Below are 23,279 nucleotides of genomic sequence, written 5' to 3' on the forward strand. Positions count from 1 at the left end.
CTGATTAGCTTGAAGCGAGTCTATTGAGACCTTAAAAGAAGAAACTTTACAAAGTCAAGGTTACAAAAAATATTGATTCAATTCAGTTTCAGTGAACAAAAGGAAAGAAGCATAAAGTGATTGCAGTTTGACTTATCTACCACTTTCATCTATAATTGCCTCAAAAATTTCCCCAAAAATAGTAGTATAAAATAAGAATTATATTGATATATGATTGGTAACAAACTGACAACAAATGGTTAAAAAGATTTACTCATCATTAAAACACAATAAAAATCAATTAAATTACATATTTCTAAATCAAATAAAAATCATTTTTGGGGCCTAAAGCAAGAGCTCTATTGGCCTAGGAGTGTAGCCATTACCGCCACTTACTTGGTAAAGTTTTGGGTCTCATACAAGGGTAAGTTGGAGTTTAGGCCGATTAGGCTGAGGCTCAACAACCTCCATGTGAATCCTCACTGTTCCAAGCACACCATAAGAGACACTCCCATCAACCTTTCGTATTCTCTGTTGTTTCTCATCGGCTAACCATTCCCCTGCATTTTCGCCTTTTGATGTCAAGTAAACAGGCCCTTCAATACCATACCTGGAAAGGTTTTTTTTACAATAATCATGAGTATCCAACAGCTAATGCGAATGAAGTCTTTTAAGTTAAAGCAGTATGGCAGATAGAACTGCACAAGGGGTACCGTACTTGGGCACAAAGACAATGAAGCCATTCGATCTTATTTTCACAATTCTCGCCTCAGCATCTGTCGGCCTGCACAAGCATGGACAAGTAAAAATGAGAATGAGCATATGGGAGGGGGAGAGGAACCAAGAAGAGACTCTTCATACCGCTTCCTGAAGAAAATGAGGGTATGGAGCTCCACTGATGCTCTGCTGGCCATCTGAGCATTCCTATGCCGATAATTTAGATCTGTTCCAGAACAGGAATAAGCAAACATAACCAAACAAAATGTGAAACTAGAGAACGAGTTTGGTTTTCCCTATAAGGAAGACCTCTCCTTTTCTTCTTCTTTTTCTTTTCACTAGTCATTACAAGTTTAAACCCTTTAATGTCCAAGGTTCAGCAATAGCATAAATACTAGAACGCTGACACTGCACAAGTAGATCATTTACGTTGAACAGACGGGCTTTAACAAAAGTACTCAAGTACTTCCAATAACCGATAATCCTCGAGTGACATGGCGCACAACTCGGAACTCAGTGGATAATGGCCCGTCCCTCTACCCTTCTCCACCGAGCTTCTATTTGCAGCAGGGTTCGCACACGTGATGTGCACCTAACCCACACATCATGTGTTACACACTTACCGCTACACCGAAGCCTTGGGGGGCCAAAAAGTACTCAAACTATTGCTAAGTAAAACCTCAACTAACAGACACATTCAGTCCCAACTATTCACTCTGTGGAGGAAAAAGCATAAAACCATGAACCCAAACTTCTATGATCTACCTCTGAACAGATTGCAACCAAAGGCCCATTTGATCAAGAACAAGCATAACTAGAAAGGCAAGCTCATATTACTCCATCCGCTAAAAGTCGAATGCATTTAAAACGAATACCAAGCATAATGAAAAGCAGTACTTACTGTCAGAAATACTAGTTAGCTTGGGTCTATCTTGGAAAACACCAGGAAGCTTATATATCCCCAAAGATGCAGCAAGCAACCGATGAACGATTACATCTATAAGGCAAAGATAAAACAAGAGGCTCAAGATTGATCACATCCATTGAACTCTGTCACGATAAATGGATGGTTAACTTTTACTAACCAGCATATCTTCTAATGGGCGAGGTGAAATGAGTATAAAGTTGAGAGGCAAGACCATAATGAAGATATTCCGGAGGACTAAGGTCTCCACTACAGAAGTAAACCGCCTGAAAATGCATACCAAAAGCAACATTAACTCAGAAATTACCTGATATTTCAAAAGTAGGGGAGTTGTTAAATCAACCAAGAAGGAACCTGTGTCATGCATCTGGTTGTCAGAATCCGAATCAGCTTGTTGAAGTATGGATCATCACCCTAAGGAGAAGATAAGAAGTAAGCATATGAACGCACCACACCACAATGAAACTAGATGTCCCTAAACTACTTTGAGTAGTGCAACATCATTCCTATTCAACGTTTCTGGGCTATGGGTTTCTAGTTTTTCAGCAAAAGTAGTACTTCCATCAATGTTGAGCCAAATTAACCTATGTAATTCTATAAAATATAATTAAGGGTGTTTTAGTTAAGGACAAATGCAAATCTCCAACAAATAACAAACAAGCCAAAATAAGAATCAGGGAAGGTAATCATGTTTTTCTTAACATTTTCCTTTTATTTTTTTATATATTTCCCTTTTATTTTGAAGAAAAACCAATAGTTTTTCATCAAGTTACCTTCATTTTTTAGCTAAACACACTATTTAAGTACCTTACGTTTGGTCAAAAGTACAGTGAGCATGTTGCCTTGCAAAAGAAATTATACTGAATGTCTTAACAGTAAAAATTAGGATGCTAGCTAGCGAGCCCGAGTCGAGCCTCAACCATTTAAGGTTAAGATCGAGATAGATTGAAACTAAAATTCCATGACTCGACCTCAGCTTGATTGGAGAATCTTAAGAATTGACATAAAGCCACAAAAGCTCGAACATCAAGAATTGATCTGCCACAAGCCCTATGCACCAATTAAAGGAAGCCGAAATTGAAATAAAAATCCTAATAATTTCTAACCTGACAATTCATTGAAATCTGCAAACAAACATTATTCTTCCAAGCCAACAAAACACGTCTTGCAAATAAGAAAATATGCCACTTATTAAAATATGTATTGGGGAGTTGGGAGAGCCAATGAAACTAAAGTCATAGAAGATGAATGAAGTAGTGGTGTACTGCAGAATAAATAGATCTCATCACAAGGAGCCAAGAGCCCAAGACACAGCTGACTATTCAGCATCAAGATTCAAAAGAACGGTTGGAGAGAAGCGAATTATAGGTATTGATTTTCTTCTGTTCGTTATAGAAGGGTAAGGACTGATTGTGGTGTCCTAATAGCGGGACACCAAACGAGAATTTGATGAGCGAAACTGGCTGACCCAAAAAAGAACTTTTTGAATTCTGATACCTCACGACCCTTGATAACCTAGCATTAGTGATAATAAGGATAAGGTGTCTCGGAAACTGGTATTTGTTTGAATTTTTAGACTGGATGAAGATAATGGGAATACAAGTGAATGTCTATGAAAAAGCCATTTGTATAATTAGTTGTTCATTCTGTCGTCAATCAATTGAATGGAGATGAGAGTAGTAAATAGTGAATTGTTTCCTCATGAGTGGTTTTAATACAAAGTGAAAGGGAATGAGAGGCTGGCAAAGAAAGAGGTCATGTGTGTACCCATTAAAGCAATTGGAAAAATTAGTTAAGGTTCTAGGAAGCTTGTCTGCAGAGAAATGAAAGGTTAGGGTTCTGAGGAGCTTGTATGGAGAGGGATGGAACTCATTTCTCGTCTAGGCCAGCATCCCTACAGCCAATAGGCTTGATGCTTGTTCAGCTCAGCTCAGCTCAACAATGGACAAGCAGGGCCAAGCCAAAAATGAGTTGCCACATGCAGATTGTGAACACAGCTGCTATATTCAACTTGATTTATTTGCTAACCCCTTTGGAAATATAGTGGTAGGAATAAACTTCATGCTTAATTTTTAGATTTCACTATGCACATCAGGTTCAATGACAGCCATAACTCACCACGGCCCGATCCAGAGAGTCAGCCAATGCTTTGGATGATGTCACATCCAAACTAAGACCAACTGCTTCAGCTGTGCGGAGAAGAGGCTCAAGCATTTCTTTGGTTGGGCTAGGATGGCGTCTGCAAATAAAAATGCATCATGAAAACCTCGATGATTATCAAATTTAATTAAAGTACAAAAGGTTAAGCTTCAATAGCGATTTCATAGTGTCATAAAACTCTGGCATTAAATGTAATACAAGTTTTTGCAGAATACTTGAAACTATGTTTAAGTAAGATAGATAATAGCAAATAAATTAACTAGAAAGCCAAGCTTCGCTTGACCAGGCTATATTGAAGTAAGTCTAACATAAAATGAACTCCAAATTTTTCAGAACACTTGTATTAATCCAGAGTTCTGGGCAGGAATCAAGAATCTCTGTCTCTAGTGCTCCATCTTAGGACCACTATGAATAGCCATCTGATGTATAAGATGGCTAAATTTTCCCGTCTCATATCCACAACCTGCTATGTTGTATGATTCTCTTTCCACATCCTTCGTGTGCTAAAAAAGAATGTAACTTCAAACTAAACAAACAGATATGTTCCTTCTAAGTAACAATAGCAGCATACCTTAGCAGAGAGCAGAGAGGAAAATGCTTCAGGATTTTTTCAGCAACTGCAACATTAGCAGCAAGCATAAACTCCTCAACCATTTGGTTTGCTTCACGAATCTGATACATCCCTATACATACAATTTAAAGATTAGCTTTACACGAGTAACTCAAAATAGTAAAACAAATGACAATGTTATGTGCAATCCCAGCAAATTAGCAGAACTCTTCTATGAAATTGTGGAAAGCACATAAAAGACCATGTCTCACTCTCCCAACTTTGAATGCATAAAGAAGTGCATGCACTAGCCGAGTTAACCAGCAAATAGCCCAAACTAATGCATGTTTAGGTTCGAAACTCTCCTCTGATATGACTAGATCTCGACAGTCGACAGTGGCAACCAGTATAAGTGCATTAGCCAAAGAAGGCCAAACTCATAAACAGCCCCTTGTTCGATTCTTTCATTTTGACACTTACACGGGCTCGTGTTTCTATTAAAAACTCCTACTGTAACAAATGTGTACCTATTAAACACAAAATTACAATCTAACCAAAAAACATAATGCCTATAACTCACGCGCAGATGTTGTGGCAAAGGAAAGAATGAAATGATGACATGCGCCATTTGGCCCAAAATAATTATAAAAAACAAATTTTGAGTTACAAGAACAACAACAGACCCAGTGTAATCCCACAAGTGGGGTCTGGGGAGGGTAGTATATACGAAGGCCCTACCCCTACCTTCAAGAAGGCAGAGAGGTTGTTTCCGCAAGACCCTCGGCTTAGGAAAGATAAAAGGAAGGGTAGCAGCAAGCACACCAATTAGAAAACCGAAGCAAAAATACAAAGATACAAAACTAAAACTGAGTATTGTAATCAGAAGGCCGAAACGAAAGCAACGACAAGTAATCACAGAAATCAAGGAATATGAAAATACATAAATAACGCTAACTCATGTACTAAAGCTACTGTTACAGACAAGGACAATGCTAGGCGATCTATCCTAACCCTTTACCTTTATTCTCAACATCCACACCTTCCTATCCATGGGCATGTCCTCAGTGAGCTGGAGCAACGTCATATCTTGCCTAATCACCTCTCCCCAATACTTCTTCGGCCTACCTCTACCTCTCCTTGGCCCTCCAGGGCCAACCTCTCACACCTCCTCACCGGTGAATCTGTGTCTCTCCTCTTCACATGCCCGAACCATCTAAGTCTCGCCTCCCGCATCTTGTCCTCCACAGGGGCCACGCCCACCTTGTCCCGAATAATTTCATTTCTAATTCTATCTAGCCTGGTATGCCCGCATATCCATCTCAACATACTCATTTCAGCCACCTTCATCTTTTGGACATGGGAGTTCTTGACTGACCAACACTCTGCCCCATATAACATAGTCGGTCTGACCGCCGCTCTATAAAACTTACCTTTAAGTTTAGGTGACACATTCTTATCACACAAAACACCTGAAGCGAGCCTCCATTTCATCCATCTCACCCCAATACGATGTATAACATCCTCGTCGATCTTTCCATTCTCTTGTATAACTGACCCAGGGTATTTAAAACTCTCCCCCCTAGGGATGACTTGAGAATCAAGCCTCACTTCTTCGCCCACAACCTGAGTCGTCCCACTGAACTTGCACTCCAAGTATCTGTTTTGGTCCTGCTAAACTTGAAACCTTTAGACTCCAGGGTCTGCCTCCAAATCTCTAACCTCCTGTTAACACCGCCTCACATCTAGCCAATCAGAACAATGTTATCTGCAAATAACATGCACCACGACACCTCTCCTTGTATGTGGCGCGTCAGCGCATTGATCGGCAAGGCAAACAGAAATGGACTGAAGGCAAACCCCTGATGCAACCCCATCATATCTGGAAAGTGTTCCGAGTCCCTCCCACGGTTCTCATTCGAGTCTTAACTCCATCATACATGCATGTCCTTAATAGCCCTAATGTAAGCAACAGGAATACCTCTAGCCTCCAAACATCTCCACAGAATCTCCCTTGGCACTTTATCGTAAGCCTTCTCTAAATCGATGAACACCATATGTAAACCCTCTTCCTCTCCCTATACTGCTCCATCAACCTCCTAACAAGATGAATAGCTTTCATAGTTGAACGTCCTGCATAAATCCAAACTGATTTTCAGAAATATCCACAATAATCCTCAACCTCAGCTCCACCACCATCTCCTAGACTTTCATAGCATGGCTTACTATTTTATTTTTTTTTGGAGTTAAAAAAATAAAAGTAAAATCCTATATTACCCACCCAACCAAAAAGAGCCCCCCCCCCCTTCTTCTCCATCTTTTTCCACCTCAAATCCCCCTCCACTCGCCGCCGAAAATCAAACCCCTACCGCCTACAATATGACACCACTTCACCAAAGAATCAAAGACCAAAGACTCAAAACTTTTTCATAGTCTTTCACAACTCAGAAACACAAACAAAACATTACGAAAAGCCCCAATTCAATATTGATCAAGACAAGACAGCACCAAAAAAAAGGGTGCAAAGAAAAGTGGGACAAGAATGTGAAAAGTGAGACTGTTGGGGCTTTGGGGCAATGTTTTTCCACAGAAAAGAATCTCTACAAGTACGAAAGAATCAAAGGGCAAATGGGTCAATGACGAAAAGCTTATACATTATAAATGTACTACATGCATGGAAAGATCTGAAAAAAATTCCAATTGTTGCTTGGTGTATAACTTGGTTATATATCGGAAACTTCAAATTTTCTCCAGGTTTGTTCACCGGCTTTTTGAAGTTTTCCGGTAGAGATGTAGATGAGGGAGAGACCGAAGGTGAAGAGCAGCGGAAAGGTGGTGGCAATAATGGGTAGAAGAAATGAGAGTTTTTCTTTTTAAAAAAAGGAAACTGTTATTGTATTTGGCATTCGTTTACGCGAATGTGGAGCACACTTTTCTGGTCAAGTCAGCATTTTGCGTTTAATAGCTACACTTCTTGAGTATAGGCACACTGGACAAATATCATATGTCTAATGTGGTTGAGTTTGCTAAAAATAGGTATGTCTGGTACTATCTTATCATCAAGTGAGCAATAGATCTCTTTCCTTCTCCTATTCTCACTTTCTTATTCTTTCACCACCACTTTACCCAGAACAAACCCAAAATCAGAAACAGAGAGGACCCCCAAACTAAAAATATGAATAATCAAGGAAGACCAAAGGATGATCATCGTTTGCTGATCTTCTTCGTCTCACATTCCCTGCCAAAGACAATATCCTTGGATACTGCTCATGAACCTCCATCTTACTGACTATGGAAGATAGCTTTACATAATAGTTTGAGGTACAATAGTAATAGTACAAGAAGAAGTTGCGAATTTGGAGAACTATAATAAGCTACAAACTCACATAGTTTCATTCCAAAAAAGAATCAGTCACCCCTAGTTACTCTATGAGAATTAGCATGCATTACTGCTAATTAGCTTAGTGAATTGTAAAACTCCAAATGGATAAGGTCAAGAACAGTCAACCAACATCTCCATCCACAAGAGCAATAAGCCCCTGGCAACATGTGCTTATCTCCTTGTTGGAGCTCTCCTGAAACAGCCATCAAACTGGTGATGACAGATCCCATGTCTCATACTCTCAGCAGATGGAAATCAATCCGTTATATCCCGCTGCACATCTACCCTTCATGTTCCTCAAAAAAAGTTCAGGGTAACCCATGTTTCTCCCTCAAGACAATTCATATCCCCACGCCTGATACCTAATAATGATGATGATAATGATGATGATGATAATAATCATAATATAATAATGATAATAAGAACAACAACAATAAAAAGGATAAACAAAGATGCATTTCTGCCTTCGATAACATCTGTTCAAAACAAGCTAGAATTGGGTATTGTCATTGCTACGACATATGTTCTATGAGCTCAAAGCTAAGAAAATCTTAATGTCACAGTCCTGCACCAGTCTGAAACAAATGATCCCTAAACTAATTCTTAAGCACTGCCAAATATATAATTGAAAGAAAGTCTGTAAGAAAGTTTCTGGACTTTCCAAACGGCAGATAGTAGGGCACCTTTATCTAATTTCAATAAGCTACCAAAAGAAACTAGAAAGAAAGGGAAAAGAGAATTTAAAAAAAGAATAGGATGATACCAATATCAAGAGGGTCATGAGTTTCAGTATCAATCTGAAATTTGACTTCAGCTGAAGCAAGTGTCAGTGCACCCCTATCAATGCGTCTTTGCCTCATAATCTGCAAGGTTGGTCTCATTAGAATGCTTTAATATATTGTTACTAGAGCTGAAAGTCCAAAGCTAAGAAGTTGTAACTATAGAAAGGAGAACAAAGATTAGGAGATCATCACCTTGGCTAACCCATTCAAATTTCGTAAATCTGAAGTTATTGGATCCACCAAGCGACTGGAATAACAGATAGAACTTGTAAGTACAGGAACTAGGATGTACAAAATGATGGAAACAGCAAAAGCACTGCAGTAGATAAATATGTATTCTTTTCAAAGTTTCAGAAGATCGACATGTAAGCACTGAATAGTTTAAGGTCGAACTAGAAACAAACCCATAAGTTTATATTTTCTCAGGTTGAGTAGTTAAATGGAGAAGTAATTCATATAGCCGACCCCAACTGGTTTGGGACTGAGGCATAATAGTAGTTGTTGTTGAGTGGTTCACCTGGTTGGGCCATCAATTCAACTACTTGTAATGAATTTTGTCAAAAAAGTATGACAACTGCAGGAATTACTTGGAAATGAATACAATAACATATGGAGAGGAGCATCCTAAAGATGTTTCTCAACTTAAATCCAACTACAATACGGCTACTCAGCGGTGGAGACCCTAATTTTAAAGTGGAAATTGTTATGGAAGTCTATGGCTCCAGAGAAGGTAGCATATTTCACTTAGTGTGCATGCAGCGAACCAAACTGAAAGCTTACAACTTAAGAAGAAAGAATTGCATAATTCTTAGCTTACTGGTAAAGTTGTTGTCATGTGACCAGGAGGTCACGGATTCAAGCCGTGGAAACAGCCTCTTGCAGAAATGCAGGGTAAGGCTGCGTACAATAGACCCTTGTGGTCCGGTCCTTCCACGGACCCTGCGCATAGCGGGAGCTTAGTGCACCGGGCTGCCCTTTTTTTTTAGCTTACAAAAAACACAAGGATAATGCGAACTACTTTTATTACATTGTGAATCTGACAGGAAGACGAGGTCATTGATGATTGCAGTATTCAACATTCAATATGTATCCAATACGTGTAATCTTAACATGTACTAAGGCATGGTCAAAAATTGAAGATTGAGCAACTTAAAAGTATGAAGGAAAAAAATATGAAAAACCTCGCCTTCTTGCAATTTGCTGTTTTTATATGGACAAAGTAGGACAACTTTTTAGGGAGTTAGAGTCTGCATTCAAGGGTCAAAAGTTTTCTTTCTTTAAAAAGACAAATAAGTACGACAATGTTTTAAGGAGGTGAGAGTCTGCATTCAAGGGTCAAAAGTTTTCTTTGTTTCTTTTGAATCTTCAGTGCAAAATTGGTGTACCCACTGTATAGATGGTTAGATATTGGCAGGCTCCAAATACATGCTACAACACTTTCATAAAGCTAACACCACTTGGTGTGACATTAATGAAATCTTTTAGTTTATCAAAGAAACGGTCAACAAATAATGATAAATCTACCTTTCAAATATTTAAATGGGAAGATGAAAAATCATGAGAAGTATTGAACACCAGACAGAGCAAAGGGAAGATGGCAGAAGACCGACAAAGAAAGAAAAGAATGTGTGAGACATCAGACATCTGAAATTTCTGTACTTTTTTTTAACAGTGGTGTTAGCTTTAAGTTTCTTTTGAATCTTTAGTGCAAAATTGATGTGTTAGCTTTAAGTTTCTTTTGAATCTTTAGTGCAAAATTGGTGTACCCACTGTATAGATGGTTAGATATTAGCAGGTCCAAATACATGCTACAACACTTTCATAAAGCTAACACCACTTGGTGTGACATCAATGAAATCTTTTAGTTTATCAAGAAATGGTCAACAAATAATGATAAATCTACCTTTCAAATATTTAAATGGGAAGATGAAAAATCATGAGAAGTATTGAACACCAGACAGAGCAAAGGGGAGATGGCAGAAGACCGACAAAGAAAGAAAAGAATGTGTGAGACATCAGACATCTGAAATTTCTGTACTTTTTTTTAACAGTTTAAGTATCTGTACTTTCAGTGACAGAAAACTGGGTTCCCAATTTGATCTTGCTGAAGGCCTCATAACTTGAAGGATAAGACTTCCCTATTTTCTGAGGGAAAAACTAAACAATGTAGACTGGAAAAGGCAACATTAATCTGACTAATATCAACACCAATCCACTTATTGAGGGATGAAACAAGAGGACTCCAGTTTCAGACAGTTAAGAACTTGAGACATCCACCCATTACTAGTGGAACCATTAATAGTGGACTTAACCAAAAACTACTTCAGCTCACTTTTCATAAAGCAACTTCAGGTTTTCAATGTAGAACGGTAACTGATTTGACAAACATTTAGCAAGTAAAACGAAGGTGACTGGAAAAAGCTCGCCAGAGTTTGAGGCCAGACAACTTCGCGACATGCTTTTCAACCCATATGTACTAAGTTGGTCAATTCCCAAAGAACACGAGAGATGCTACTAAGCTGGCCAGATGAAAAACTGCAAACACAAGAACGTACGGTTCACGATTCAACATGCATCTTTTGGTTGGTATGGATGGAAAGGAATCAGAGGTGCTTCGCGGATAAAGGCTAAATCTTTTGCACAAGCTCAAATACAAATGTTTATACGTTTTGGCTTCTTGGTGCAACATATTAAATGTATATGATTTAGAAAGTTCTTTAGACTTTCTCAGTTCCTTACATTTATATAAAGGAGACTGAGTTTTTTTTTAACATACCCAGCGTGCTGTTTTTGCATTAAAGAATCTTTATTAAAACAGGACACTCGCCATAGTGATTGAACCAGGTCCTGAAATACCCTTCAACAGATAATCCCCATGTGGACCAACCATGACGTACAAATCACCAGACATAAAGGAAGGCATAACAAATCACCAGGCTTAAAGGAAGGCATACGATGATATATATGCTCATATTTCGTACCACTCCACGGCTATTCATGAATTGTTTGAAAACCACAAAGTGCTTGCATAAAACAGCAATACGTAGAAAGTAGGTTGTGAAGAGCGACTCCAGCTAGCGTATAGAGCACAGACACAGTGGTTAATGGGCCATAGGCATACCTATTTAGCTAGTGCTCAAAGAGACTGTTTCGTTCAAGATGTTTGAGAGGAGATGATGCTTTAGAATCTGATAAAGTATGACCAGAAAAGAGCCAAGCAGACAAAACATAAACAGAAACATCAAATGGGAGCACCTGTCATCCATTCTCGCTTGAGCCTCGACATAGGATAATGCTGCACAAGATTTAATCACGCTTTTAGTGTATCTAGTAGAAATAATCTCAGCATCAGGTGTCATTTCCTGAAAGACAAATAACCGTACATTAGGTTACGATAAAGATGAATAGATCTTATGTCATGGGGAAAATTATCAGAGTATGACCAGCAAGAGGGCAAAAACACACAAGCATACAAATAAACAAAGCTGACAGGGACTGATGAAGTCGCTGTCGTATGGCAGTATAGTTAATGAGCAAAATGCAGAATGCTACAACGTGTTTCATCAAGAATCTGCCTAAATATCTGCTTCATGGAAGGATTATTCATGACGGTTAACTCATACATGCATAAGGATCAGGCAAAAATCATTTTATGTTTGGCCGACAAATAGTTTACCCAATTCAACCAGACACCTTGATCTATGGGTTACCACCCAAGTTGGTTGGGGCAGGACAAGGAACTAATTTTGAGTTCGAACTTATATCAGCCTAAGACAACTTTCGGTATTTATGCATTACCTTTGACATGGCAGCATAAAATGAATGATAATTAACATGCAGTTAGAAGATTGACCACTAACTATGTCCGTATAAGCTGGATGTTAGTAAAAGAACAAAAAACAACTACTGATTTCAGACTGGGGGAACATTGTACGAACCTGTAGGTATATAGAGGAAGAAAAATAACATAGAGAAACAGATAGCTAAACGAAGACCGTCTCTATACGTGTGTGTGTGTGTGTGTGCGCGCGAGAGAGAGAGAGGGGCGGGGGAGGGAGGGAGGGAGGGAGAGAGAGGGGGATAGAAAGAGAGAGGATCAACTCACTTCTAGCAAATATAATTTAAAAAATCACATACCCAGATAACTGAGAAAGCTAGTCTTTCAACATCAGCACGAAGTGAACAAATATCTGCCAAGCAAAGAAAAAACATAAGATTAATTGGAAAAAGCCATGCATAACCATAAAGTAGATATTTTTGATACACAAATCGGCACGAATTACATATCCGAGCCATGTGACAAGCAAAAACCATTCAGGCTAGTGCCATAGAAGTAAAATTACCTTCTGTAAGAGGTTTTGGAAGCATGTCGATTCGACGCTCTACGAGATATACAGAAGTGCCCCTTTGTGAAGCCTCATCATCGAGTGGAGTTCCAGGATGAACAAAATTAGTAACATCAGCTATATCTGATATGTATTAAAGACTACAACCAAACCTTTTCCATGATTTCCATGATGTAGACATTATATTTCAAAAAAATTGTGGAGAACCGAAGGTAATGAAAGAAAAGAAAGAGAACAGTTTTAGTGGGTGAAAAAGCGCACAACCAGCGTACCTGGCGCACAGGAAGATTTGGGGAGTCAGAAGCATCAAAGAAAATAAGAGACGGCATACAATTATATACTCATCATTAACTGATTGCACACATAATATTTCCGCCACATAACAAGTCTAATAAACCAAAGAGTAATTCGAACAGCCTCACATGCCCAAAACATTCCTCACACCCCTTCTCCTCAAGGAGCTCACTGTCTCTTGAAGAAAAAATTAGCAAAAGAAATCAGTGTTAAGTTCTGCAAATTCTAGCCAAAAGATCTCGAAATTAAACATGGATACGAACTCCCACTTCAAAATTTCCATTTGGAAGAGGCATACAATGCAATGCATCATCAATATCTCTGCATCCTGCATCACAGAAAAGCAGAATTCTGTCTAAGATTGGTATCGCATGCAGGAAGTATCTCATCTATGCTGACATAAACTAAATGCGGGCACTGCAGTTAAATGGAAGACGTAAACCACAGTTAAATTTGGGAACATACCAGGAGGGTCCACACTACATACACGCAGATGACGCAAATCCTGTCTAATAGGATTTGTCAAATCTTGAGAAGACACAGACCAAGGTAACGGTGGCAAGCATGCCAACACTTGAACAGAAAATGGTCTGGCATCTATATCATTCTCTATTAATACCACCTAAAGTGATTACAGAACAAATTTAGTCGTGACTATTATTTATCAGCATCAACAAATAAATAAAATCCCAATAGTTTAAGCATGTAAGATAATATAAAGGTAGCTACAAGCAAAGGACAACAACACCCTTAGCAATTACTTGAAGGTTTTCAACAAAAAACCACAACAGAGAAACTACAAACAGTCTCAAAAGTACATGACAGAAAGGTAGAGAGGGATCATCTGTTTAAATTTTAAAGAGAACGAATGACACTTTACCACATACCTCTGTTTCAGTATCCCTGTCACCTATTTCTCCAATTGTCCTGACATAGTGACCGGTTGGATATCGGGACAAACGATCCCATGAATCAACCGCAACGATAATCCGTTTATCCAGCAAATTTCCCAATTGACGAGTTTGTATCCGTATCTTAGGGATTCTGCGGTCTTTGGATACAAATAAGGCATGGGCAAGACCACCATTACCTCCTGGCATAGGCATTGGCTCCAAGGATCCACAGTAACTGCAGGGATGAAATAAATTATATACCAGATAAATGAAGACTTTGTTAATAGTGGAACTAGATAAAGCGATTTAGTACGAGTTCAGTGACAGTGCATAGAGTCCAGAGGCCATAGAACTTTTGCAGGATTAATTGAAGGGGCAGAATTTTCCAATCCCCTGCTACTTTGCAAACAGTTACGAAAATTGAGCCTTGGGCATCACTCAATCTCAAAGATACCACAAGAGGTAAGAAACAGTCACTAGAGAGATGAGTGACGCCTGAAAAGGCCCCAGTGAAAGAAGCGGCATCTGAACTGTCCTGGGAGACAGGAGTAATGCCTTGAACAGTCGTGGGGAGAGTAGAGGCGCCAGATGGTGTAAGCCGCCTACCGGTAGCATAAGCTATGTAAGTTGCTACCAAAATCAAAGAGGCTCTAATACCATGTATGGAAAATGGATCTTGGACCTAACTCAACCTCAAAAGCTAGCTCAAGAGCTAAATCCAAGACCATAAAAGGAGACAAAATATCACACATTTGAAATGCCTAGGGCTGAACATCTGGATAGTGGAATTTATAATGATCCAAAGTTACTCTACCTCTTACCTTAAAATTTTAGGCCAGATGTGAATACTTTAACATAGAACCATAGCAAGCAAAGTACAAGTCTCACTACTACAATCAAAGAATTTACATGCTTTAGACCTAGAAAATGAAGAGCATGGAACATATTTCCAAACATTTTCTCCATTTCGGGGAAAGAAAAGAACTCAAAAGACTAACAATTTGAAAAATGAAGAATAAACCATTAAACAATATAACCAAGGACAAATATCAAGTCCCAAACATGGACATCATGGTAAAGGTTCCTTAAATCAAATGAACTTTACCATGCTGCTAGGTGGCGACCTATTTGGAGGAACCAAGTGGATATCCTTTTTCTAATTATAAAATCTTTTTTAATAAGAGAAGAGATACTGTATTCTAAAGGTGATAGGATATCTCACCTTAAAATTTTCGACAACTTATTTGCTGATTCAGGCAAGAACCAGCATAGGACAATTGTTTTTGAAAGTATCTAAAACTTATGTGCCAGCTTCTTGAAAATGTCTTTTTAGATTTTCTGAAAACGTAATTGTATAATGCATGGACATTTGAAAATATCCTTTTAGGTGCTTTTAGAAAAATAAAAATTGGGAAAAGAAATCCTTCGAAATTACCCTAAAACCCCACTGAATTATCAGAAGAACTTCAAGGACCAAAAAATTTTTATCTAAGAGTTCTCCTCATGACTATCTAACGCCAGCATATAATTCAACAATAACTTACGAGTGCCAGTTCCGCTTTATGATCCCAACAACACGTCCAGTTGGGCGAGAAGGTTTCATTTCCTCGGATGCAGTTTGCCCTTGATTCAAAACTCTAGGAGCATCATCAGCGCTATTTGGAGCTAAATGAACATCTTCTTCTTCATCTTCAGGATACAAAATAGCTATGAGATTTACATGAACAGAAAGTTTTTGCACCATAATGAAAGCAAGCAGGGACAATCGTGACGGACAGACATGCAGGAGAAGAGGGACAAGTTCAAAATCATTATTTCGTTTTGCATGGAATTTATAAGACATTAATTTGAATTGAATAATTCATTCATAGTAGAAAAAAATATTAAAGTAGTTCCCGGAGGAGTAAGTTTAAGATAAGCTATTACAGTAAAAATAATATGGAATGACTCAAGTTTTTGAATTTTGTAAAATCTGTTTAAGTAATAACAATTAGAAGTGGGTCAAACGTCCTGAAATAGAAATGTAATTCCATAAATAGTAAGCAAGGAGTACTGAATTTTTCCTTCGTATCATAGAAAGTGAATAACTTAGTATCATTAGTTTTGGTTCAACAAAAACTAAAAAGCTTTGAAATCCGTCATGGCTGCAACCATTAAAAATCTCAGACAAACCAAAAAACTTTGAAACCCGCCATGGCTGCAGGAGAAGAAACACCAAAAATGGAATTTTTTCCAAAATCTTATAGACCCACCTGAGCTGCCATGCCAAGCTACAGTTTTTTCAGACAAAAACTAAAAAATCACCATAATGGGGTAGGCTCATATTAGCCTTTTCTCAGACAAAACCCAAAAAGCTTTGAAATCCATCATGGCTGCAAGCATTAGTTAGCCTTATGAGACTGGAAAGAAACACCAAAAACAGAATTTTTTCCAAAATCTCAGACTCACCTGAGCTGCCATGCCAAGCTACAGTTTTTTCAGACAAAAAACCAAAATATCAACATAACGGGGTAGGCACATATTACCCTTTACTCGGACAAAAACCAAAAACTTCGAAATCTGTCATGGCTGATAGCATACAGAAGAAATACCAAATGACATTTTTTTCAAAATCTCATAGACCCACCTGAGCTGCCACGCCAAGCTACAATTTTTTTCAGACAAAAACCAAAAAATCACCGTTATGGGGTAGCTCATATTAACCTTGTCTCAGACAAAAACCAAAAAGCTTTGAAACCCGTCATGGCTACAAGCATTAAGTAGGCTTATGAGACAAAGAAGAAACAACAAAAATGGAACTTTTTCCAAATTCTCATAGACATGCCTGAGCTACCACGCCAAGCTACAATTTTTTCAGACAAAAAGATAAAAAAAATTACCGTAATGTGGTAGGCTCATATTAGCCTTTTCTAAGACAAAAACCAAAAAGCTTTGAAATCCGTCATGGCTGCAACCATCAGTTAGCCTTATGAATCAGAGGAAAAACACCAAAAATGGATTTTTTTTCTAAAATCTCATAGACCCACCAGAGCTGCCACATCAAGTTACAGTTTTTCAGACCAAAAAAAACAAAAAATCACCATAATGGGGTATGCTAATATTAGTATTTTCCCAGACAAAAAACAAAAGACTTTGAAATTCGTCATGGCTGCAAGCATTAGTTAGCCTTATGAGACACAGAAGAAACACCAAATATGGAATTTTTCCAAAATCTCATAGACTCACCTAAGCTGCCACGCCAAGCTACAGTTTTTTCAGACAAAGAAAACAAAATATCAACATAATGGGGCAGGCACATATCATCCTTTTCTCAGACAGACCAAAAAATTTGAAATCTGTCATGGCTGCAAGCATAAGTTAGTCTTATGAGACAGAAGAAACACCAAAAATGGAATTTTTCCAAAATCTCACAGACCCCACCTGAGCTACCACGCCAAGCTACAGTTTTTTCAGATAAAAACCAAAAAATCACCATAATGGGGTAGCTCATATTAACCTTTTCCCAGACAAAAACCAAAAAACTTTGAAATCCGTCATGGCTGCAAGCATTAATTACGCTTATGAGACAGAGAAGAAGCAGCAAAAATGATTTTTTTTCCAAAATCTCATAAGCCACCTGAGCTGCCATGCCATGCCAAGCTACAGTTTTTTGCAGACAAAAACCAAAAAATCACCGTAATGGGTAGCTCATATTAACCTTTTCTCAGATAAAAACCAAAAAGCTTTGAAATCCGTCATGCAGCAAGCATTAAGTAGGCTTATGAGACAGAGAAGAAGCACCAAAATGAATTTTTTCCTAAATCTCATAGGCCCACATGAGCTGCCACGCCAAGCTACAGTTTTTCCAGCTCAAAAAAAAATGTTTGGTTCATCTTCCACAGAAGACAAAATCTTCACAGCCTTATTGCATATAAAGTGGACCAGAGAGAGTAATAAGAAAAAGAAAGGAAGGTCATGTGTAATTTCACCCGAAGGGTGATCTGGTGAAAGGAAAAAGAGGAAGGTCAAGATACACATCTTGAAAGTATTTTTACTCTTGACGGCGATGGTAATGTTGGAAGGTGGAGGATTGGGAGGTTGAATAGAAGATGGGTAAAAAGTTAAGGGGTGGTAAAGGGGTAATTAAAGGGTTGGATTCAAGCCAAGTGTTGGAGACAAGGCAATTAAGTACTAATTAGTTCGATTCAACCGTTTTGCGTTAGTCAATTAGGGCATGTAGACCACTTCTGTAACGGCAAGGACATGATTGATCCAGACAGTTAATGGAGGGTATATCTTTGCATACTTCGATATAAGTATGTCGTGTCCATTAAAGAAAACAAGAAAGAAAGAAAGAAAGAAAGAAAGAAAGTGGACGGACCTTCATCAGCTAATGCCAAAGACTTCTCCTCCTGCCACTGTTCTTGAGGCAAAAGCTCAACCGCCACTATATCACCATCAAAAGCCCTATTCATATTTGCACGCCCGTATATAATTATCTCATCACCGATGCTTTCACTACCAACATATGCTTCAAATGGATTAAAACGGTTAACACGAAGTTTCCCCTGGTGGAAAAGTCCTCGAAGCAAACCCGAAGTAATTTCTGACATGGGTTTATGCTACAGAAAGCATGAATAACAGACAAGTTTAGGAGGTCATAGCCTTAAAAACAGCACCAACAAAATAGTTTAAAGAAATTTTACTAAGCAGTTAAAAATACCTCGTTGTAAATGACTTTTCGCTTTGAAGGCCTCAAATCCTCAACATCCTCCATATTAACTTCTTCAGAAGGAGGCTGAACTATTAGGTCAAGCAATTCCGCCTGACCAAGCGACTTTACATAACACTCAACTGAGATCAATGGAAGTAAGTCAGTAAAGACTCCTGAAGATGAATTTAACTGACTAAGCAAGTGCAACAGGTAACTCGAGAAAACTCTGTACACAGTAACGACCAATGAGAACTTTCACGAACACTAACAGAAGCCTCTCAGTGTTTAAATCAATACAGCCACAGTATAACACTACTGAATGATTGACATCAAACAACTACAAGCAAGCTCTACCTGTCTCTGCAGAAATACCCTCATCAATTGCCTTCTTCTTGTTTTCTCTATCATTCGTAATTAGCAAGACACTTACTGCGCTTCCAAGATGATCATGATACCATTTAGCTGCGACCCTAATAGCTGAACTACCAAAAAGTGCCAAAGTTTGTCAATCTACTGGTGCTTACAAACAAAAGCATTCAACTTCATTAAGAATAGGTAGAAGCCATAATGTGAAGACCCATTAGAGACAGACGACCAAGGTTCTCGATTATACTTTCCCAAATCATGTTAACATTTCCCGCTCTGCTCCTTGTCTATGAAACTTAATATAGCTCGACTTATATAGAGTTTTGCACTCAGATAATCAAACTTGAAGAGATTTGAAGCTTTACTAGAGAAAAAAATAGAACTTTGTTTCATTTTTTCAAGAGATCTTACTACATCATCAACATATCAAAAATACGGAGACACACAAAACAGAAAATTAGGGTGAGATACTCCAGTAGAGGGCAGGATGATAAAGGACCATATTATTTTTAAGACCAATGCATAAGAGACAAATTACCAACCTAATTAGGATTATGATAGACTGAATATTTTCCCGGGAGGACATGATTACAGTACCCACATCCTTCAACACCACCACCACAAAAAAAAAAATTGTGTGTGGCAGCGTACCAGGCTTGAACTCTTGACCTAAGTGGCATGAAGAGGACTCTCTGGACCACCATGAACAAGAATGGCCAGTCACCACCAAACTTTTACAGTGGGTTTGTCTTCTAGACTTATTGGTGTAATGGATCTATTAAAGATACTAAAAACAATAATAGACTTAATTAAAGAAACTAAATCAATAAATTACGAGCGAGAAAAAAGAAGAGACGAATTGAGACCTGCATAACAAGATGTGTAGAGAAGCTACACATACAATCTAACATCATCTCAGTTTTACTGCCATACCTTTTCAGTCAATGTCAGCTTTAAATCACAAAATTCTAAGTTCCAGTATTTCTAGAAAAACTAAGGGTCCTTTGGTTTTGGGTAGCAGGAAAAATATCACTGTATGATAATCTCTCTATTATTTTACACCGGATATAAGGTGGAACAAAAATACTTGTATTATTATACTTGGATAAACATCAAAAGGACCCAAAATTACCCTTCATGTTAATTCAGAGGTTCTTATTCTGTCATCGGCCAGATCTCCACAGAAAGAAAACCTGAAGAACGAAGTGCTTCACTCCTCAGTGCACCTCAGAACCCAAGACATCTTTAGCGTGGGTCTGTGAGAGAAATAGGCAAGGAGATACCTTCACTTTTCTAGTGATTGATTTTCCCCAAATTTAGTATCTTTATAGCCCTAGATATAGCATCACATTTAGAAACTGAAAAGCAGTGAAGTCAAGCATTCTATTCCTCACTTTGTATTGCCATTGATAATGCAAAATATCCAGTTAGCTCCTCTCATTTGAAAAAAGTCCAGATACAACTTCAATACATCTAAACTCCATTTTTTTAATGGAAAATATCAGACAGGAACCGCAGGAGCAAAGCTTTCTTTTGTAAAGTTTAGTTTCTGAATCAGAGACACTACACTGCTGTTCAAACTAGGGATATAATTGTAGACAAAATCTTATTCAATTGAAAACAAACACATTCTACTTCCTTTTTTTGGATAAAGTAACAAACACATTTTACATTATATAAAGCAAATCCAACTTTACTATAATGAACAAAATGTCCAATAAGAAATGCATATGCACTAAAACAATTCAGTGATAATTAATCTCTGTACTACAATACCTATATAGGACTCGATCCAAATTCAGTAACTAGGTTATAGTGCAATGCAATGGGGTCTTCCAGACTAGTTGGAACTGAAAAAGAAACTAATAATTGCAGTATGAATATTTAAAATAGTGTGTACTATATAACAGGAGCATAGCCCCTTGTACATAGGCTACTGACTAGCCCAGTTCTCCTCAAACATGCAAGTAAAAATGTACAGCTATTTGTTCCTTACTGATCAAACACATAAGTGTGGCCTTTAATGCACTTCTTTTAACATGGACCCTTATGCACTTAATAAACATGCAATGTAAGTATGACCTTTAATTTGCTTAACATAAGCATAACTATAGGATTTAGAGAAATTAGGATGGAAGGGCCCAGACAGCCAGTGGAAGGATAATGCAGAAATGCATGGCACAAAATGTTCAAGAAAAACAATGAAATACAACTTTAATTGCAGCTATACAAAGTTGAAAAGACAAACCTCTATCATTCCGATCATTCGGGCTTTCACCAGCCATGGCCTCCACATAAGTATCCCTGAACAATGTGCAAATGAAGGAATATTTTTCATCAGATTTCAGCCTTGGCTGTAACCAGTAGCTATAGATATCTAGTAATGTTATGGATCATGTAAGTGGATCGGCCAAAAGGAACACCCAGGTGGGTTTTTTTTTTTTGATAGCTCAAGGTCAGCCATGAAAATCCCTAATTATAGCAGTAGACGCTATTCTACTTATCCAAAAAATGCCATATGTAGCAATCAGCAAAGCTGCAAGAGGGAGAGCTAACATCAGGACGAGTGGGCAAATGGAGTTTGCCTACTTGACTTGCATCTGCCTTCTGATTTTATGCAACTCTTTACGCGGAAAAGATGACAGATTTTAAAAATAGTCTGAAATAGTACCACACTCTTTTCATTGCAACTAAAGGGTGCATTGACCGAAGAGTTTTCAGCAAGTGCTACACTTTTTCATTGAGAGCTAGTCATGGACATACAACTAAAGGGACCAATAAAGCAACTAATTTTTTCATGCCCGATGTGATAAACAGCATACCTTCTTATCCTACCTCTTTTTCTCGTTGTCTTTTTAAAATTCAATAATCTATTCCCTTTATGCCAAAAAGAAAATGACCCGTGAGGTACAAGCGGATCAAATGACAAATATTACCCTAGCACTCAAAGCCTATAGTTCTTGCACCTCTGCCCTCTTCCCAGAATGCTGCAATTGGAATTTTGCTAAGCACAAGGAAAAAAGCATTATTGAGAACGAGACAATCATTAAACAACACAAATAAGTATTTCGCCATAGGCAGTGGTTTTGTAAGAGCATAAAAGAGGCCAGCTTTTGATCAAAAGGCAAGTGAAATTGATAGCAACATAACTACGGTAACAGAAGAAGAAAAAAGGAACATACTTGTGATATTCATTAGAAAAGACAAAGAAGTTCCTTAAAGAATTGCTACAAAGAGCCCTGAGTCTGTTATAAACGGCAATATCCTTGTTCTTGACCTCCGCCAATACCACGGATAACACTACCACATTGTCAATAGCGGGATTCTCCAGCAAATCAATCTAACATACAAATCCAATAATATCAAACAATAAATCCAATAAAAAATTTAAGTTGACACGAAATATGCGGCATGTTATCAAACTATATGTGCAATACCTGGTTGAGAACAACGTTGGTGTCAAGAACAAGAATAGTGGAGGGAGAGGCGCTTAAGCGGGCAGATGACTTGTCACAACCTTTGTCGCAAAATGGAGCTCCGCAGTAAATATCGTCTCGTAAATAGTGTTCCCTAACTTCCTGAAATCCAGATAGGAATCCAAATTAAAACCCTAAACGGGAAAAAGAACAAATACAGTTGCTATGATTCTTCTCCGCAATTATGAATGAGAACGGTATGGGAATGAGGAGTGCAGACCTTCAGTATTCTGCCTTGTCTTGTTTGGCGTGTGAATGCTTTGCTCTTCAGCATTTTACAGTTGCTATGATTCTTCTTCGCTGTTTTTTGGGGTATTGGGGTTTATGGGTTTTCTCGTTCTTTGGTTTCTAGGACTGAACCGCTGTTGCTTTTTGTTCGATAATAGAAAGAGGCTGCTTGTAAGAAGAAGAAGAAGCGGCTCTCTTTTAAATATCGTGAATTTAGGCTTTCTCCTTAAAGCGGATTTGGAGGCTCTGGCTGCCTTTTATTTAAATTTTATTATATTTATTATTAAATTATTGTTATAAGAAAAATTAGTAGCTATTCCTCCATGATCTCTCAAATGTTTAATGTCATATTATATTTCTATGCTTAAAGACATATTCAATGACATATTTTTCTTCACTTTTCATGCCTATATAAAATCCTTGTAATAGATAGAAAAATAAACACAATTGAAGAAGAAATAAGAATCTCTCATCTCTTTCTCTTTATATCT

At 38.1% G+C, this 23,279-nt stretch overlaps 1 protein-coding gene across 2 annotated transcripts; it reads right to left on the reverse strand.

The window, feature by feature from the left end:
* Positions 1–179: 179 nt before the first annotated feature.
* Positions 180–23,016, reverse strand: LOC107765045 (exosome complex exonuclease RRP44 homolog A-like). 2 transcript variants are annotated; one of them, XM_075235154.1, is made up of 24 exons: positions 22,781–23,016; positions 22,522–22,662; positions 22,267–22,424; positions 21,333–21,388; positions 19,073–19,195; positions 18,728–18,858; positions 18,386–18,626; positions 15,570–15,714; positions 14,020–14,260; positions 13,598–13,754; positions 13,392–13,460; positions 12,836–12,961; positions 12,630–12,682; positions 11,748–11,854; positions 8,685–8,739; positions 8,474–8,573; positions 4,353–4,464; positions 3,740–3,860; positions 1,976–2,035; positions 1,782–1,887; positions 1,598–1,693; positions 841–922; positions 698–763; positions 180–589 (listed from the first exon to the last, which is right to left on the reverse strand). In XM_075235154.1, exons 1-24 carry the CDS (start codon positions 22,832–22,834, stop codon positions 394–396), a joined length of 2,796 nt encoding a protein of 931 aa, XP_075091255.1. In that variant the 5' UTR covers positions 22,835–23,016; the 3' UTR covers positions 180–393. The 2 variants fall into 2 exon arrangements, with proteins under 2 accessions (XP_075091255.1, XP_075091256.1); XM_075235155.1 differs by lacking the exon at positions 19,073–19,195 and having other exon boundaries at positions 22,781–22,975.
* Positions 23,017–23,279: the final 263 nt, after the last annotated feature.

Source organism: Nicotiana tabacum, chromosome 17, assembly GCF_000715075.1.
Source record: "Nicotiana tabacum cultivar K326 chromosome 17, ASM71507v2, whole genome shotgun sequence".
NCBI lineage: Eukaryota > Viridiplantae > Streptophyta > Magnoliopsida > Solanales > Solanaceae > Nicotiana > Nicotiana tabacum.

Excerpts from the sequence above, each read along its gene's own strand:
- LOC107765045 (XM_075235154.1), bottom strand. The coding sequence starts at position 22,834 with ATGCTGAAGAGCAAAGCATTCACACGCCAAACAAGACAAGGCAGAATA. Across the intron at positions 12,962-13,391 it reads AAATTTTGAAGTGGGAGTTC|ATATAGCTGATGTTACTAAT; the intron begins GTATCCATGTTT and ends AATACATATCAG. Across the intron at positions 590-697 it reads TTCATTGTCTTTGTGCCCAA|GTATGGTATTGAAGGGCCTG; the intron begins GTACGGTACCCC and ends AAACCTTTCCAG.